Here is a 17,183-nt window from a genome sequence, read left to right as displayed (position 1 = left end):
ACAACAGCAGCTTTATGTTTCACGCAAACATTGCACTGGGAAACTCATATATTTGTTCACGACCCTGGTCTATCTTGGTGAGCCATGGATCAGCCTGGCCTGCAGCCGTCTACCCGGTGCTTCGCGCCGAAGCAGATACCCATCTCTAGCTTTGAGCATGACTGATCACAAATAGGTCCGCAGATTTGGTGTCTTCGCCGAGGGGTCAAGCCACGGATATACCCTGGCGTTGCCGCTCCCGATGATGATGATTAAGATGATATGACGACAACATCGGCTGAGCTGGAGAGTTCGGCTGGTTGTTCTGTAACTGAGAAGCCTTTCTCGAGGGATATGGACATTGTAGTTTCACTTGCATGTTGCTATCCGTGCGAGTCATCTTTGAATGTTGAGTTGGGGTTCTCATCTCGCGGCCAGCTGGTATCTCACCAACCTACCTGTGATAGCACATAGCTCGAGCCACCCTTGCGTGGCTAGGATTATCGGTTTCGCCAACCACAGACAGACAGCCCCACTTTAGGAGCCTGATCATCGATATCCTTACCCCGCCCAGGGACAATTTCACCTGACAATCAACTAACTACCCGCCCTGCTATCAAACCTGCCTTGATCAAGCTTGCCGATTTCAGAGCTACAGCTTACTCGCACCCTTTCATAATCAATACCCGTCATGGCTCAGACAAGAACCCTCAAGCTCGACGCTTTCTACGACAGAGGAAACCCAGAGCCGTCGGCCCTGGAACTTCTGTACGCCGCCAGGCCCGACTGGAAGACAACGCCAGGCCGTGTTCGGATCGAGCGTCTGCTAGGAGGTGTGCCAAACACGGTATGTGGTCAAGGCAAACATCATGGCCCCCTAATTAGGTTCTCACAACGACCAAGATCTTGAAAATCACAAAAGACGTACCCGGAAAGTCAAAGTCCGAGAACGACCAGGCCGCCGTCGTCCTGCGCACCAACGGCGACGACCCCAACGAGCTGCTAGGTCTCGACCGCGAGGCCGAGGCGCGAACCCACGAGCTACTGGCCGAGCACGGTCTTGCGTCGCCCCTGCTCGCTCGGTTCGGCAACGGCCTCCTCTACGCCTACATCCCCGGCCGTCCATGCAAACCCCATGACCTCTGCTGCGAGGAAGTCTGGGCCAGTGTTGCGGTTAAACTGGGCGAGTTCCACGCAAAGCTGACTCGGGCGAATGATAGAATCGGCGGCGGCGGCGGGCCTGGTGTGAAGATGGACATGGGTGGCCCGGCGCCAAATATCTGGTCGACAATGCAGCGCTGGATCAACGTTCTCCCGACTCGGACGGCCGAGGAGAAAAGCCTGCGGCTGGAGTTGCAGACTGAGCTTTCGTGGTCCTTGGAGAGGTTGGGCAGGAGCAAGAGCTCGCCGGATGAACGTGCTGTAGGTCTAATGCGTGTTTCCTCTGCCCGGAGACCTCTCTCTTCATGGACTAACTAACCTCGATCACTTCTTTCAGTACGTCTTCGGACACTGCGACCTGTTGAGCGGCAACATCCTGATAGCTTCTGCTGCCGACAGCAAAGAAGCCGAGCCGGGCGAAGCTGCTGCTGCTGCCAGCCGCATCACGCCCGACCGCATCCGCATCATCGACTACGAGTGCGCCATGTACTGCCCCGCGGCGTTCGACATCGCGAACCACTTCTCGGAGTGGGGCGGCTTCGCCTGCGACTACACCACGCTCCCGGGCCGGACCGTCCGCCGGGAGTTCATCGGCCGGTACCTGTCGAGCTACGGAGAGCATGCCGGTATTATCACAGCCGACTTGGAGTTGGCGGTCAGCGAGCTTGCCGCCGCGGTTGATCGGTTTAGAGGTCTCCCCGGGCTGCTGTGGGCTGTACACGCCTTTGTGTCGGTGTTGGAGTCCAAGGTTGACTTCGACTGGATTCCGTATGCGAGCAAACGTCTGGCTGAGTATCGCGCTTGGAAGGCTCACGAGGATGGGGTCCAGCTTGAGAGTGGCGGAGAGGTGTCGCTGAGAGAGCGGATGTGGGCAAGAGAGTAGATTCAAGATTGTGACGATGAAAAGGTTCTCATTCAAAGTTCCATCCTATCCCGCTTGTAACGGTAGGTCCCTGATCTGTGTGTCGAATGCAGAAGCCCTGCGTACTCGGCGTCTCACAGACGTCGGGGTCTCTGCTGATTTCGGGGCTAGGGCGGGATTGTTTATTGCGAGTGTTGGGCCAGGTTGAAGTGACCCCTGTCGCGGCTCCCTGGGACCTGGCAGGGCGCAACAGTTGATCTCACTCTCGGCGGTGATTGCGGACTAAACAGGGGGTTTAGCAGACATACAACGGCGATCCCAGCACCCGTGGCTTGGGGCGTCATTACCACGTATTTACCGCAGGACCCAATGGCCAGCCCCGGACACCGAATCTGCGGGCGGGAGCTCGAGCTTTCCCGGAAACGGCAGGCCCTTGGTCTAGCCCTGCCATAGAGCGATAGTGATCGGCCGCCTAACTGCAGGCGGTCTAGCCTCATCTGAAGCGGTGTGGTAGAATCTTCAGCTAATAATTGATCAAAAACATCAATACGACAGTCAGTTATCGCACCGGCTCGAGCCGTCTTGGCAGGTCACCATGGCCATGTGACAGGTAATTAAGATCTGGATCAACCCAAAACATTTTGATCTGCCCTGGGTGCTAGCCCCATTGAGGCGCCGCACGTTCATCATGGCGATCATTTCTTCTCCAGGTCTCTGAATGGCTTCCTATTTCGGATGCAGGGTCTGTAATAGGCTACAGGAGACGCCGGCCCGCGGCTCTTGGGCACCAAGCGGAGGGTCCTGGCAATAATCAATTTCTGATATCTGCTGATAACGAAGCCTACGAAGAACCATAATAATGTCAGAGTCTGCACTGCTCGTCTCTCGCCCGTCCGCCTATGTAACAGGGCCCATCTCCACCCTTTCCTGATTCTCACCATCACAACATACTCACAGTCACACACAGCTCACTCTATCTCATCCCCACAGCAACTACTCCAAACCACACACCTAACCTAGTCTCGCCCACCTATCATGGTTTCCATCCGCGGAGTCTTCACCTCAGCCGTCGCGCTCCTCGCCGTGCCAGCCCTCGCGGCCGTCACGCCCGCTGAGCTGGTCAAGAACCTCCATCTACTAACCCAGCAGTCAAAAGCCCTGCAGGGCCCCGCGCAAAGCATCAACCTCGTCAACACGCCGTTGATTCTCATCGGCCAGGGGCCGTACCCGGTAAGCTGCCCAGCCAGCCCTGCGGCGACGTCATAGTTTATGCGTTTGATGGGCTTGGGGAACTTGAGTTTGCTGACAAGCCCGAAACAGATCGTCATTGCCGGGCTCAACAACATGACGCAGACGGCGACGGCTGACATCAGTACGATGCAGGGCAGCGCGCCGGTCACGGCCAGCCCCGACGCCGTTGCCATTGCGGGAGCTTTCAGAAACGTAGACGTGCCCCGTTTCGTTTACTTTGATTTTCCTCTCTTTTTTTTTTTGTCTCGACCAATCAGCTAACATATACCATCCCTCCGTGACAGTTCGTACAAACACACGTAGGCCTCCTCAAAATCTTGACAGGCAAGGCCGGGCTTCTCGATAGAATTCCGATTGGCGAGCCAGTGGTCCAGACTCTGGAGGCGAACCAGAATGTCCTTGACGTGAGTATTAGTATCCCACCTCTGTTCTAACAGCGGAGGACTGACGCACATTTATTTACCAGGCCGGCGGATTGAGCCCCGTTGACTCGATCCAGTCCGCGGCCGACCGGAACCAGATTGCTGCTGACCGCAAGTCGCTTGAGTCGGCCTTTCAGGCGGCCATCAGCGCCTACAGAGGCATTGCTGGGCCGACCAAGCGCCATGTCCGCGACCTCTCTGCGTAAACAGGATATGACGGGTTGGCAGCACTTGACACGATCAGGGCCGTTCAAAGGCGAGGGCCCGGAGTGGAAGAGGGGGGAAGCAGTCGTAATTTACGGACTTGGGCGTTGGAAGTGTTACTTGCTTCTCTGTCATATAATTAACTATCATTAGCTACCTCTCCGAAGGGTACACACTACGTTACTAAGTGGTACATAATCTAATCTCTAATTACTCCACCATTGAGCAGTACTTGTTCAGGATATCCACCATCGGCTGCCTGTCCTCAGCCGTCTCAAACATCTCAGCGTGGTTGATATGGTCGTACCACAGCAGGGTCCGGCCCATGCCGCCCAGGACGGAGCCCTGGCCATTCTCCCTGCCGCAATTTCTCACGTCGACGAAACTAAACCCGAGATCGGAATCCTCCTGCAAATACCTCTTGACGGCGTGTGCGTCGATGATGATATCTCTCCCGGCCAGCACGACCGTCACGTCGCGCAGCTGCGCCAGGTCGGCCTTCCACAGCACGTTCTCGGACCAGTCGAAGCGACGCGTGATGGCGTGCGCGATGCCCATGTCGGTCGACGCAAAATAGTGCAGCTGCCACTCGCTGGCGGAGCGCGGACGGCGGTACAGGAAGTTGAACGGCACGCCGCCCCAGTGGATGCACAATGCCACGGGGTCGGCGAGCAGCACGGGGCCAAGCCGTGCGGGCTCCAGCGTCTGCAGCAGGTGCGTGGCGAGGATGGTGCCGTACGAGTCCGCGGCGATGACGAACTTGCCGCTGTCCCAGCCGTGGCGGCGCAGGATCGCGCGCAGCTCGGCGAGCATCTCGCAGCGCGCCAGGCAGCCGCGCGTCATGCGCATGCTGATGGCCATCATCTCGACGGCGATGATGCCCGTCTCGCCGTCGTCGGCGGCGTCTTGGCGCATGAACTCGCCCAGGAAGCTGGCGTACGTGCGCAGTCCGGCGCCGACGCCGTGGAGCAAGAGGATCGGGAGGCGCTTCGTCGCCGCCGCCGTGTGCGGCCGGTACCAGTACGAGAGGTGGTGCGATCGAGACACGCCACTGCTGAGCGCGGTGTGCGGCCGGAACGGGAAGACGGAGAGTGTCTGGGATAAGGGCAGGCGGTAGTGGACGAGACCGTGCCAGCGGAGGGTGGCGTAGGTCATGACATCGTCACCTCCCACGGCGATCTGCTGCTGGGTTAGAACACGGCCGGCACATCGCGGACTCGTGACTTCTCTCACCTACCGCGTAGAACAAAAAAGGCTTGTGCTGCAGCTGCAACGCGTCAGCCGAGACCTGGGTTGGACGGTGGGGTCCTCTTCCGGGCGGGAACGTCCTCCCCAGAATCTTCTCCGTCTCACGCAGATATTCGCTCAACTCGTCATCGTCCTCGGCCGTGGCCCGCGTCTTGTACAAGAAGCCCCAGGCGAGAAAGTCCTTGACATTTTCGACGCGTACGCCGTCCAAAGAACCACCCTTAAACCAAGTGGCGAGGAACTTCTCCGGTTCGGGAACGCTGCCGAAGCAGCGGTCAAACAGCCGGCGGCGCTCCTGGCGAGTGCGCTGGATGGATCTTGGCGACGACCTGTCCAGCGCATACTGGCGGGGAAGGCTGGCACATAGGTAGAAGACAGCCTCAAGCAGGGCAATAAGCTCAAGCGGCTGTGGGAGAAAGCTGCACCAAAACAGGCGGGCGGCGCAGTAAAGCAGACTCAGGGGCGCGACTGTGCGCAAGGACCAGATTGACAGACGGATGAAGACATAATGAGCCAAGGTATTGGGAATCATATTGCCAGCCCCCAAGACTTGCCGACGAAATTTGCCCAAGACATTTCACAGGTGGGATGAACCAGGCCGCCGCTTTAAAGTCCTGTCTCTTGAAGTACCCGGTGGGCGGGTTGCGGGCCAACAAAAGCACCAACACCAACGCCAAGTTGACGCCGCACCGGACCACGTTTCGCGTTTCACCGAAGCCCAACGTCCAAACTCTATGCAAATGCGACTGCGCGGCGCAACGCTCGGCATCCTCTCTTCGGGTGTGATAACTGGTCCTTTCTCAGAGATGAGCAACAATCAGACACGAACCAGGGACAAGTCATCTGTAAAGTCTGACAAATCAGAAGGGAGAAGACATCATGAAATGCCCAGACCCTCCTTCTCCGCCTTGTCAAGATCTGGCTCAATCGTGTCGGCAAAAAGCCCGGCCTGCCGGAATCCGAGCGACGAGTTAATGCGGCGCAATTGTGCAACGGCCCAGCGCCGCTGGCTGAGCGGAATAAGCGGCTCCCGTGCGACGACCGAGAGCGGCCAGATAAGACAGACGGTGCCTGAAGATGAAGCATTTGTCAGAGGTTAGGGCGTCCATGATTTTGGGTGGAGGTTCAGGAAGAAATAAATGGAGGAAAAGAATGAAGACTGGGTACAACTTACGTGGACCGTTTTCAAAACTAGACACCGACACGCAGATCTCGTCACATAGGTGGTGAACCAGACGAGCGGCAGCCGTGACCGCATTAGCAGTCTGGCCTTGCTGCTGTTTATCACCATGATGGTAGATGATTATCTGGTTGGTTAGGATGCGCATGGTTCGCCAGTTGCTCCAGGTTTGCGCAGTCCAGGGGTTGACATAGATGTGGCGGCGACCCAGGAAGACCATATTTGAACGTGTGTCGGTGCAGTCCGAATCAACCGTAGCCGCGGCCGTGGGAATTGTGATATAACTGAAAGCTGGTTCCAACTGCTTCTTCCTCCACACCTCCAGGTCACGGTCGAGTTGGGCGGCAGCCTGAAATATTGATTCCGGGTCTGTTATCTCTCTACTTCTTATTGCCGAGCGGAGGTGCAGGAAACGGAAGCAAATATTACGCATGTGGCGCGGACGATCTTGGTACTCCTTGGCTTGCTCGCTGGCCGCTTTGAGTTCGTCGGCTATTTGAACAATGGCTTCGGGGGCCGCCAGGTCGTGCTGCATACATGCGTATAGCTGCTTTGCCGAGTTCCAGGGTGACTTGGTTAGCGTCGGTGACCTGAGTCTCTGAGAGTAAGCTTCGTGCTCGGGGTTTGCAACGAGGCAGCTTACGATTTGCGAACAAACTTGAGAGAATAGCTGGTTTCCGCGCTCACTTTGAAACTGAGCCTGACCTCGGAGCTGCACCAGGGCATTGGCGCCGTCGATATGGGCGGCCCAAGCCCGTTTGCGATCCCAGCTGTCAAATGTTACAAACTAGACAGGTATGAGCCGCGTTCTATTTTCGACAACATCTTGTGAAGAAGCCAGGGTGCTACGATTACCTCGAAAAGACCCATCAAGAGCACAGTGTTGAGCGTGGTATCGGCAATTGAAGTGACGGGGTCGTTGAGGGTCTGCTTCAGGGCCGCCAGGGCTCGGCCGTACTGAGCTCTGGATTGCGCGGCCACATGGGGCGCATAGTAGACGTTCGATAAGCCGGCCATGCCAGCCGCCTCAATGGTTGCTCTCATTGCACAGTTGGGTGTGTTCTGGCGGTAAGTATCGGCCAGCCAACCGCTATACCCTGGTGTGAACGGAGGCCCGTCCCAGACATACTTGGCGAAGAAGAAAGAGACTGCTTGCTCACGGATGGGAGGAGTGATAGTGCGGGGCATGGTACTCGGACATGGCACACAGACGGGGAGGTTGATGGTTGCGTCTGGGGGTTTGCTTTGGCCGTATTCGAGCTTTGCCTTGGCGATGATTCGTCGAGACTCGTCGCGGAACATGACATCGCCGAGGTTCCGGAACCCCGGACATTTGGTCTTCGCTTTCTCGCATCTCAGACACGCCGGCTTCCGCTGGTCGCACTATTGGCCTTGGTTAGACCGGTTCCGTCTTCCGACATGAGATGAGGAGCTTTCCGACACGAGGTGCCGCTCACACGCCTTCACTTTGCGTTGGCGGCATTGCTGGCAGCCCCGGCTCAGCGCACCGTAGTACACCATGGCAATGTCGTGTTAATACTCGGGAAGAATTGCACTGGGGGCGGTGTCTCTGGCAGCTGGCAGATGACAAAAGACCATGGAAGTCTCCCATCTTGTGCAGAAACCCGAGACTGCCGTTATTTCAGCAGTGCGGAGCAGGCAGCGTTGGCCGACGGTCACCCAATGAGGAGGCCTGGCCGGGATTGGCGCTATGCCCGTTACAGGCGACGAATGCGAGCCCGGTACCGAGGCGGCGGATGCAACCATGTCCTGGGGGGAAGCCCACCCCTTTGAATCGCTTCCTAGTGATTATAATCGTAAGACGAAGGGGAAGTTATGCCGATGACGCGGCGCTCCAGGCGCCCAAACAGACATAAAAAGGCCATAGTGGCCTCTCTCAATGTGATGTCCAGACTCAAGAAGCCTGCAGTCGCATCAAGTCTTGTTCAAGCGCCCAAGAGTTGCAATCCAACATTATGGTTTTTATCGTCAGCTGCATCTCATCATCATAAAATCACCATGTCGACCAAGGCACCAGAAGACCCTACCTTTCGGTCTTTTGACCGTAAACAAGGCGAAAAATATGCCCAAGCCCGTCGTGACTACCACCCTCTGCTGTATTCGATCGTCCTCGACTACCACACGTCAACAGGGGGCAAGTTTGACACGGTCCTCGACGTCGGCTGCGGGCCCGGCAGGGCTACGCGCAGTCTGGCGGCACACTTCAGCCAAGCCATTGGTATTGATCCATCTGACGGGATGATCGCAACGGCGCGGTCCCTTAGCGACAGCTCTTCAGCCTCCGAGCCAGTCCGCTTCGAGGTGTCGACGGCCGAAGAGCTAGGGTCGCGACTCTCGCCACCTATCTCCGAGGGAAGCATTGACCTGATCACTGCTGCCACGGCCGCTCATTGGTTCGATATGTCTGCCTTCTGGCCGCAGGCTGCCCGGATGCTCAAGCCAGGCGGCAGCGTGGCACTTTGGACCAGCGGCGGTGTCCTCGTTGATCCGTCGATGCCCAACTACCAAGCCATACAGGCTGCCATCGACAAGCTCGACAACTCCGTCGAAGACTACCGCGTGCCAGGCAACCTGCTTACTCGCCACCTGTACGCCGCCCTGCCGTTGCCATGGACACTCGAAAAGCCAGTGCCAGAGTTCGACCAGGCCACTTTCATGCGAAAAGAGTGGAACACGGGCGGGTTGTCTGACGGAGGTGAGGTCGTGAACTTCACCTTCTACGACAACGATAAACCGGTCGACTTGAACACACTAGAGAAAGTTCTGGCCACGTCGAGCCCCGTCATTCGCTGGCGTGAGGCCCACCCCGACGCGGTTGACACCGAGCGCGATCTCGTGCGAATCATGAGGACTGAGATTGAGTCGGCACTCCGTGAAGCTGGCGCGGATCCCGATACGACAATGATGAAGGGGAGTGTGTCCGGTGCTCTCTTGATGGTCAAGACGAAGGTTTAATTAGCCATGGAGTTACCAAGGGAGAAACTGAGAGTCCCAGCTGCACGACTCTTCGAATTAAAGGTAGCTGGCGACGCTGTGTACCTAATTATTTAGTCAACATTCCCATTAATTAACAACAAGGGAAGATTTTTGTAGCAAGTAATTCAACATTAGACTGTTCCGGTGTGTAAGTGCCTTGGGCAGTGACGGGATGGACGTCTCTCGGTCGGCGGCTGAACCAACATCAGTCAACGTCAACCTAGGGCCAGTGACCATCGTCTTTTTTCGCTAAGCCTTAATACAGCAGTCCATTGACAATCGGCCCCGGCCTGCGTGCCGCCAAGAAGAAAATATTTTCGGGGAATATCGGCTAGTTAGACCACTGAGCGGGAAGGTGCTACCCACGACATGTGCATTTCCGATAGTTGTGGATTGAGTGCTGCTCTTTAGTTCGTGCAAGTTTCATAGACAAGAAGTTATACCGTAGCTCCATACTGTATCTGGGGCTGCTGGAGCGGCTGGAGTATTCTCGACCGCGTTAAAAGCAGGCGTGGCAGGAGAGTCCAGGACTTCCATCTTCACAGGGATGCCGTGGCCAAGAAGCGGCATGTCCTCTCCACCGGCGACAAGATTCTGCGATCACGATTTTCCAGCATGGCTAAAGGAGGGAATGGTGGTCCAGACGGTGACATTACGCAGTCGCCGGGCAGTTGCTGTTAAATTGACAGAAACAATGTACCACACGTCACGCGCACCGCTGTCTGGAACTTTCAGTTTAGGAAGGACCGTTGCTGTCGAAAGTGAAGTGGATGAGCAAAAAACTTCAAGCTCCCCACAGTCTCAATAGGATGGGTATCGAGCTGGATAGCACCTGCCTCAAGGGATTGCCATCCATTTATGGGCCTCGCGCTCTTTCCTCAACATTCAAATGCCTGGTTGACACTTGCCTAGGACGGCTTGCACGCGAGTTACGAAAAAAAAAAACTTTTTCAGTCTCTCCCGTGATCCAAATTTCTTTTCCACTCTCCCATCTATCACTCCTTTTCCCATCTATCCCTCGCAGCCGAGCTCGCCCCATTGGACATCATCCCATTTGTCTCTGAGCACCAATCCATCCCGTACTTGGGGTACACATCATCCGTCCGTCCGCCAAGCCGCCAAGCCACCGGGTCTACACTGGCATTGTGACTTGTGTACAGAGACAGATCAAGCTATCAGCAACCGGCCATAGTGGAGATTCCAGCGGCAAGAGCCGCGTCGAACGTGAAAGGGCAACGATGGTATGTACATTGCAAGTTCGACCTGGACTTCACTGCCCCAGCTCCCATGTTTTCTTCTGGGTCAAGTCATCAAATCCACGGCACCACAGCTAACGACATGCCACAGCAGCTCCTCTCCATATCCGCAATGCTGCTGGTCTGGCTCAGCATCCTCAGCCTCGCCACTGGAGCTTGGGCCGACCCTCCGAGTCCGAAAACCGGCGGTTACCTGACTGCGGCGGAGTGGAAGCCCTTTTGCCGGACAGAGAAGTCAACGGGCATCTGCGAGGGCCGGGGCACAACATGTAGCCCAACCGGACGGCTCATGCCGCATGATATTTGGTGTCAGCGTCATTGCGTGTGCCGTGAGACCACGGCGGCTGTTACCCCTGGCGTTACAGTTACCAATCATATCGCCGGTGGAGAGGACATGCCGCTTCCTGGCCATGGTATCCCTGTGCAGATGGCAGTTCGGAACTCTCCTGCTACGCCTGCTCTTGGCGTGGCGGAGTGGAAGCCCTTTTGCGAGACGGATAGGTCAACGATCATCTGCAAGCGCCGGAGCATCAAATGTAGCCCAACTGGAGAGCTGCTCATGTCGCCGAAAATTGACGATGCTTGGTGTTCAAGCCACTGCGCGTGCCGCGAGATAATCCCGGCCGTCACCCCTGGCGTTGCAGTCAAGAATCCTGTCGCCGGTGGAGAGGACATGCCGCTTCTTGGCCACGGCATCCCTGTGAAGATGGAAGTCCTGGACTCTCCTGCCACGCCTGCTTTTAACGCGGTCGAGAATACTCCAGCCGCTCCAGCAGCCCCAGATACAGTCAGGGCCAGCGGCCGCCTCGCGTCATACCGGGTCCAATGTGCTCCCGGCGAGACGTTCCCCTGCTCGCGGCTCCAAACAACATGCTCGGACAGCGGTATCCTCGTAGCCCAGTTCGAATGGTGCGCCAACAACTGCCAGTGCATCCCCGCTTACCTCCCCGTAATCGCAGAAAGGGGCCAGATAGTACTCAGTGCAAGCCACGACGCCAGTCCAGCCAACCCGGGCCGTAACCATTACTACTCATCGGTCACGGCGAAGAACTTCCCCATTGACACTACAGCAATTGTAGAGCCCCATCATATTCATATCAACGAGGTTAACTCACTAGCCCACCCGGCCTCACCAAACGTGCAGAGCCCGGCGGAGTCTATGTCCAATAAAGTCGCCAGGCAGGTGAACGCCTACAACTTCAACTGCGACAAGCAGTGGAGATTCAGAAAGTGCCTGGGCAGAGGGACGACTTGCGTCGACGGCGCCGTGATATCGAACGTGGCCAACTGCAGGTCAAAGTGCCAATGTCTCAACGTTGGGAATGCGTGAGGTATTGGTTTAACATGGGTTCAGTACCCGTTCGCGAGGTTCTTCGAGATTGGGTATGGAATAATGATGGCGAGCGTGGGTGACCAGGCTCTTTGAACCAGGACTCGAGTGCGGTTGCTCCCAGCCCGGTTTGGGACGGACAAGCTTGTGGTGCTGGGGCGGACCTTGAACAAACACACATGCAATACCTAGTAAATGTAGTAGTATGATCAATAATACAGCTTCAACAAAAAAGGTTTCCGACCTGTTTGTTCCCACACCAGTCAACTTACCTATTATTGTTTCCTGACTGCATGGTTCATTTGACAAGTAGGCTCAACGAGCAAAACCCGCTCGGACTCGGCAACCTCATGCAATAGGCGAACCCTGGTCAAACAGTCAGGCCTGACGTGGTCCAAAGTACTAATAACGTGGTCACTAAGAGAGAAGCACCCTGCTGTTCGGGGGCGTCAATACAAACATGATGTGGCTACGCACACTTATTCCTTCTAGTTTGTCAGAAAGATAGCAATCGAGCGAATGTGCCACTCTTTGCAATGATGGCCAAGCTAATGCTGATATATAACTGTCTTGGATCAAAATGCAGAATATCTTTTTCCAGTTCATTGTCATGCAGTCCCTTCTCCCTAAATTTGTCCGAAAAGTGATATTCTAGTCCGTCTCAGTTTCCGTCGGTGTAGCCATGCAGTCATTTACCATTCCATCATGTCACACGGGTCGCCCATCAGTCGTCGTACAGACTCGTGTCGTTCTCGTGCATCAGCTTGGAGGCGTGGGGACTCGTGACGCGGACCCCGTTCTCGAGCCGGGCTAGCGTCAGCTCGTAGCCCTTGGCATCGCACCAAGCCTTGACCATCTTGACGGCGTTCTTGATCTCGCGCCCGTTGAGCTGCCACGCGGCCAGCTCGCGGAAGTCCTCCTCCGAGAGGAAGGTGGCCGCTGTGCGGACGTCGTCGTCTGTGTCGTGCTGCTCCTGTTCCGGTTCGGACTTTGCGGCTATATTATTGGCGGTGAATGACGTGGTGCTGGTATTTTTATCGTCTTCTTTGCGAGTACTCGCTGCTTCGGGTGGCGAGCTGGGAGTGTTGGCTGAGTCGGGGGTGGCGTCTGCTGCAAAGTCCTTCGTTTCTGTCTCGCCATTCACCCCATCCGTGGCAGTAGCGACATCCTCTTGGCTTTGGTACTCTTCTTTGTCGTCGCTCGACCCCTTTTCCACTTGGGCTTCTCCCCGCACGGGCCAGGGAAGTCTCTCCAGAAACTTGCGCCACACTGACTCACGGGCCTCGATGGTCAGCGGCTTGAAAAGCAAGTGTAGGCTCACGCGACTACGGAAGGCCGAGTCGATGGTCTGATACAGGTTGGTGGTCAGGAAAATGATGCCGCGGAAGTACTCGAGTTCGCGTAGAAAGATAGACACGAGTTCATTGCGTGCAATGTCGTGTGGGTCGCGCTCCGCCATAAATACGTCGGCCTCGTCGAGTAGGATAACGGCGTTCCACTCCGTCGCCATCTGGAAGACGCGCTTGACGTTATAGCCGAGCGCCGCTGCGTTGATGCCCAGGTCTTCGGCCTGTAGGTAGAACAGCGGCCGGTGGGTACGGTCGGCAACTGTTTCGTGGGTGTGTAAGCCAGGGCTCATATGCAGAAGACTCTGATAAAGAACAGGGCAGGGGAGTGGGATGCAGTGTGTCAGACGTACCAGCTTCAGCCATCAGCGTTTTCCCTGTTCCGGGAGGCCCGCTGAGAAGGACGATTAGACCCTCACCCTTGCCCCTTATCACATCACCCAACAGCGGTGCTGAGCGGTTGTGGTTCTCGACAAACGCGAGGACAAGGTCCTTCTGCTGCTCGTCGTAGACCAGGTGGCCAAACGCTTCGTCGTTCCAGGCCATAGGCTTAATGTCCTCGACGTAGAACGACACTGGGAGGTGATGTAAGCGGACAGACTGGAAAGGTTGGTGGCGGCTGTCAACTCACGCCATAGCTTGTTCTTCAGCGCATAACCATCGATCAGCGGCGAGATAAAAACCAAATCGCTCTCTCGCTCCAGCATAGCCTCCTTGTTCTTCTGCCGCTCTTTTGCGTCAAGCCGCTTCGAAATTTTGGCCTTCTCTAGGGCTTTCCGGTCTATTGTTTGTTAATAGCTACTGTCAGCCAATGCGGTGGCCCCGTGCAACCTCTAAACCCAGAAAATTGTATGGAAGAAAGGAAGAGACAAGACAGTGCTGATCGACGTCAAGGGGAGCGGTCTCACTACGTACCTGGCGGCTGTGTTGGACGACCGGTCCCGCGAACCATATTCTTTCTCGTCTCGGGATCCTTGCCCTCGCGAATGCCTTGTGCCAAGTGATGTTTGTTAAACCCAACGACGTCAATTAGGATCCTGCCGTCGACCTAGACAATGCTGTTAGTTGGCCGAATCGAGTTACCAGCTAATGCACGCAGCCGTCCACCTACGTTGTGCTTCTCGAGTCTCTTGTCCTCGTGATAGATGCCAATACCAGAATACAGGCAGTATGTCAGACCCTGGTATTCGAGTACTTTCTTGCCACGCTCTACTAGCCTTTTCTTGGTCTGCTCGGCATCGGGCATAAAACTCAGGGGGTAGTAGGGAAGATCGGTGATGGGCTTGTTGCCCTCCCAAGGAGCAATCTCGAGGTCAATGTCGTGCCAAACAAAGGCCTCGCCGTTGAAGCGCAGGGCCTTGCAGCGGATGACCAAGACATTTTGGGCCGGCGGCGGAACCAGCTTAAACACGGTGTCGACAATCTTGAGGACAAGCTCGGTATTGTTGCCCCGGCCCCAGCTAATGACTTCGGCCCCCTTTGGAAAGAGAGTCCAGGCGAGTTTATACGATATCAGACCGCTGGCTAGTAGACCACGACGCTTGGCTCGCAACTCGCTAAAGACATCGTCGAGCACCTTTATCAGCAGCAGGAGGTGGGTCTTGAGTTGGTCGCCGTCGGGCACAGCGCGGTACTTGGCGACAATGTCATCGTAGCAGAAGAACAGGCTGCGGAACGGCTCGCGGAACGTGGCAGTGTCGCTCGGCTCGAGGTGCTCGTTCTCCTTGATCAGGATGTCGGCCAGGGCGGCGACGAGCTGGGGGTTCTGAACGTCGATGCGGAACGTCTTGAGGGCAAAGCGGCCGCTAACGACGGGCTTCTCGTTGTCGCGCACCTTGTAGAGCTTGATCGCGACGCGGTCCTGGGCACGGGCAGCACTCTTGCTCATCTGCTTGGGGGGATAATCGACCCAGTCGATGGACGAGTCGGACGAGTTGCGCCGCTCGTAGAGAGTCTTGACGGCAGGCGTGGCGCCGAATCCCGCGTCTTTGGCATCCTTGGAATCTTCAGCGGCTGTCTTGTCTTTGCCCTCAGCAGGCGCGCCCGTTATGCCGACGCCCTTTGCGTCGCCGGGGCTGCCGAGGGACGAACTCGAGGCAAAATCGGCCAGCGTCTTGTCCGACTTCTTGAGCGCAGTGCGGATCTTGTACCTGAGCTTCCATGCCTTTTCCGAAACACCCCGGCGCGTGATGCGGGGAAGTCGCATAGCTTCTAGAGCTGAAGCCGAAGCTGGAGAGGATCGAGTGGAGCGCCATGCGGCGGTGGTGACAGCTAGGTACCCGAGCTTAGGAACGATTGCGACCCCTATCCCTGCGTGCAAAGCACATAACCAGCCGGCTTACGGGGCAATTAATGTGAAAGGCCGTAACTGCACAGCATATGCACTGTCAGCCATGCCATGGATAGGCTTTTACGAGGGGCCTAGGATTCTTCGGCGTGCGGGACAAGTCGGAAATTGAGGCCTCGGAGAGACAGAAAGAGACGTTTTCTTACCAGTCGGAACCCAAGCCAATGGAACCTAGCCTGCCTTTCGACAGAGACAAAAATGGCAGATATTCTTGGTATTAAGGCGAGAGACAGACTCGGCATTCCAAGCGAGCTAGCGTGCGATAAGGATAGCAGAGAAGAGAATGCTCGCGCGCGTCGCAGGAGAAGACGAAAGACGTCAAACGCGGCGATGGGATGACATTAGATGCTGTGGGTGAGCGACCAGCAACGAGGCTGTCGCTGACCGACGCTGTTCGTTCCCCATGTCAGGTTGCTGGTGGGGGTGCTGCCCGTCGCTCGCCATTGACCAGGGAATTCTGACCCCGCCCCCGCCGCATGGGCGCCCACACCACACTTCCCCCTCCACCTGCTTGGTTCAACGCTGGGTTGCCTCAGGTACCACTGGATCCCGCGAGTCCGGGCTGGAGAGGCTCCGTCGCTGTCCTCCGTGTCTGACATGCGTGGGCGAGGTGCGGGTGTGGCCTGTCGAATCGCAAGGTAGGGACCGGTCCACCTCGATGCCGAGCTCGGCACTCCTTCCACCATTGTCGCTGTCGCCTGCGTCGTTTTCAAGGTTTTGGGGCCAAGGTGGGGGGTCAAGGCGGACGCGCTGCAGCTGAACAGACCTGCAAGCTCCCGCCTTCAGGGCTGTCTAGCATCGCCACCGCGATAGTTTCAGACAACTAGCGGCTATCCATCCCACCTAGAGTAGCAATCGTCCATTGTCTTCGGCCGAGTATCTTTTCAGCCCAGGTGACGTTATCCCCTTTGGTCGCAAGGAGGCCGGCCGAGGACGGGCTACGCCGCGACAGGATCCGGGTTTGGGGGCTCCTCAGTTCCCCGCTCCCCGCTGAGTAAATACCCGACGCACAGGCCAGAATGATCCAGCGAGTGTTTTAGCGCTTATGGGCTGCGGCTACGGGCAAAACACGTACCAATCTCTTCGAAATTTCCGGCATAACATCAATCACCAATCTACCACCCAGTCTACTTTTCAACTATACTCTAGTCCAGTGGTAGTCCTCAGCGTGTGAAGTTCTCTGTCATTTTACCACAGATGCAAGTATCAGTACGGAGAACTCTATACAGTATTTAATTACAATAGCCAGCAAGCGCCTCCATGATGTATCCAGTTCAGTACGGATACAGTCCAGCAGTCAGCAGTCAGCGAGCCCTTCAGTATATCGACCCTAACCCTAACGTCTATGGCAAAAAGCTCCCGCAGCGCAGGCGGCTTCATGCAGCTACCAAAGTACCTTAAACCTTACGCAGCGGGCAATTGCACGCTTGATTTCCTAGCTCTCCATTACGTACTCAGCGACTCGGCTGTTTCGAGTCGTCTGAACAATCTCGGGCCCGACGCTACGCATCTTACGCCAAGCAATCCAGTCGTGATTCAATAGTCGGGCAATTCTCCCAGGTGACTTATCGTACTCCAGGTCGGGATATTAATGTTCACA

At 56.4% G+C, this 17,183-nt stretch overlaps 7 protein-coding genes across 7 annotated transcripts; 4 read left to right on the top strand and 3 right to left on the bottom strand.

Annotated features, from left to right (window-relative positions):
• The first annotated feature begins 538 nt into the window (after positions 1-538).
• B0T26DRAFT_427000 (kinase-like domain-containing protein) lies at positions 539-2,060 on the top strand. Its single transcript, XM_060434929.1, has 3 exons — positions 539-826; positions 883-1,401; positions 1,478-2,060. The coding sequence occupies exons 1-3, from the start codon at positions 671-673 to the stop codon at positions 2,021-2,023; spliced, it is 1,221 nt and encodes a 406-aa protein (XP_060293156.1). The 5' UTR covers positions 539-670; the 3' UTR covers positions 2,024-2,060.
• Positions 2,061-3,037: 977 nt separating this feature from the next.
• Positions 3,038-3,993, top strand: B0T26DRAFT_805480 (uncharacterized protein; the record flags this gene model as incomplete). The annotated part of the gene is made up of 4 exons (XM_060447155.1): positions 3,038-3,232; positions 3,323-3,445; positions 3,538-3,657; positions 3,720-3,993. The coding sequence occupies 4 exons, from the start codon at positions 3,038-3,040 to the stop codon at positions 3,879-3,881; spliced, it is 600 nt and encodes a 199-aa protein (XP_060293155.1). The 3' UTR covers positions 3,882-3,993.
• A 96-nt stretch (positions 3,994-4,089) lies between these two features.
• On the bottom strand, positions 4,090-5,659 carry B0T26DRAFT_653692 (alpha beta hydrolase fold family; the record flags this gene model as incomplete). The annotated part of the gene is made up of 2 exons (XM_060438478.1): positions 4,090-5,058; positions 5,117-5,659. 2 exons carry the CDS (start codon positions 5,657-5,659, stop codon positions 4,090-4,092), a joined length of 1,512 nt encoding a protein of 503 aa, XP_060293154.1.
• A 511-nt stretch (positions 5,660-6,170) lies between these two features.
• Positions 6,171-7,943, bottom strand: B0T26DRAFT_835922 (uncharacterized protein; the record flags this gene model as incomplete). Its single annotated transcript, XM_060447506.1, has 5 exons — positions 7,769-7,943; positions 7,163-7,690; positions 6,951-7,094; positions 6,302-6,878; positions 6,171-6,198 (listed from the first exon to the last, which is right to left on the bottom strand). Coding segments are annotated over exons 1-5 (1,335 nt in total), but the record flags the coding sequence as incomplete, so codon positions are not given.
• A 113-nt stretch (positions 7,944-8,056) lies between these two features.
• B0T26DRAFT_723302 (S-adenosyl-L-methionine-dependent methyltransferase) lies at positions 8,057-9,450 on the top strand. Its single transcript, XM_060442622.1, has one exon. The coding sequence runs from the start codon at positions 8,144-8,146 to the stop codon at positions 9,281-9,283; it is 1,140 nt and encodes a 379-aa protein (XP_060293152.1). The 5' UTR covers positions 8,057-8,143; the 3' UTR covers positions 9,284-9,450.
• Positions 9,451-10,642: 1,192 nt separating this feature from the next.
• Positions 10,643-11,890, top strand: B0T26DRAFT_679211 (uncharacterized protein; the record flags this gene model as incomplete). Its single annotated transcript, XM_060440324.1, has 2 exons — positions 10,643-10,829; positions 10,926-11,890. The coding sequence occupies 2 exons, from the start codon at positions 10,643-10,645 to the stop codon at positions 11,888-11,890; spliced, it is 1,152 nt and encodes a 383-aa protein (XP_060293151.1).
• A 724-nt stretch (positions 11,891-12,614) lies between these two features.
• On the bottom strand, positions 12,615-15,442 carry B0T26DRAFT_754993 (uncharacterized protein; the record flags this gene model as incomplete). The annotated part of the gene is made up of 5 exons (XM_060445888.1): positions 12,615-13,498; positions 13,590-13,811; positions 13,868-14,017; positions 14,152-14,284; positions 14,348-15,442. The coding sequence occupies 5 exons, from the start codon at positions 15,440-15,442 to the stop codon at positions 12,615-12,617; spliced, it is 2,484 nt and encodes an 827-aa protein (XP_060293150.1).
• Between the last annotated feature and the right edge of the window lie 1,741 nt (positions 15,443-17,183).

Source organism: Lasiosphaeria miniovina, assembly GCF_030549165.1.
Source record: "Lasiosphaeria miniovina strain SMH2392-1A chromosome Unknown B0T26scaffold_6, whole genome shotgun sequence".
Lineage (NCBI taxonomy): Eukaryota > Fungi > Ascomycota > Sordariomycetes > Sordariales > Lasiosphaeriaceae > Lasiosphaeria > Lasiosphaeria miniovina.
The sequence above is the reverse complement of the archived record's forward strand: the minus strand, read 5'-3'. Positions and strand labels throughout refer to the sequence as shown.

Coding starts and splice junctions, on each gene's coding strand:
- B0T26DRAFT_427000 (XM_060434929.1), top strand. CDS start 671: ATGGCTCAGACAAGAACCCTCAAGCTCGACGCTTTCTACGACAGAGGA. Junction 827..882: donor TAGGAGGTGTGCCAAACACG/GTATGTGGTCAA, acceptor ACAACGACCAAG/ATCTTGAAAATCACAAAAGA. Junction 1,402..1,477: donor GCTCGCCGGATGAACGTGCT/GTAGGTCTAATG, acceptor CACTTCTTTCAG/TACGTCTTCGGACACTGCGA.
- B0T26DRAFT_723302 (XM_060442622.1), top strand. CDS start 8,144: ATGCCGATGACGCGGCGCTCCAGGCGCCCAAACAGACATAAAAAGGCC.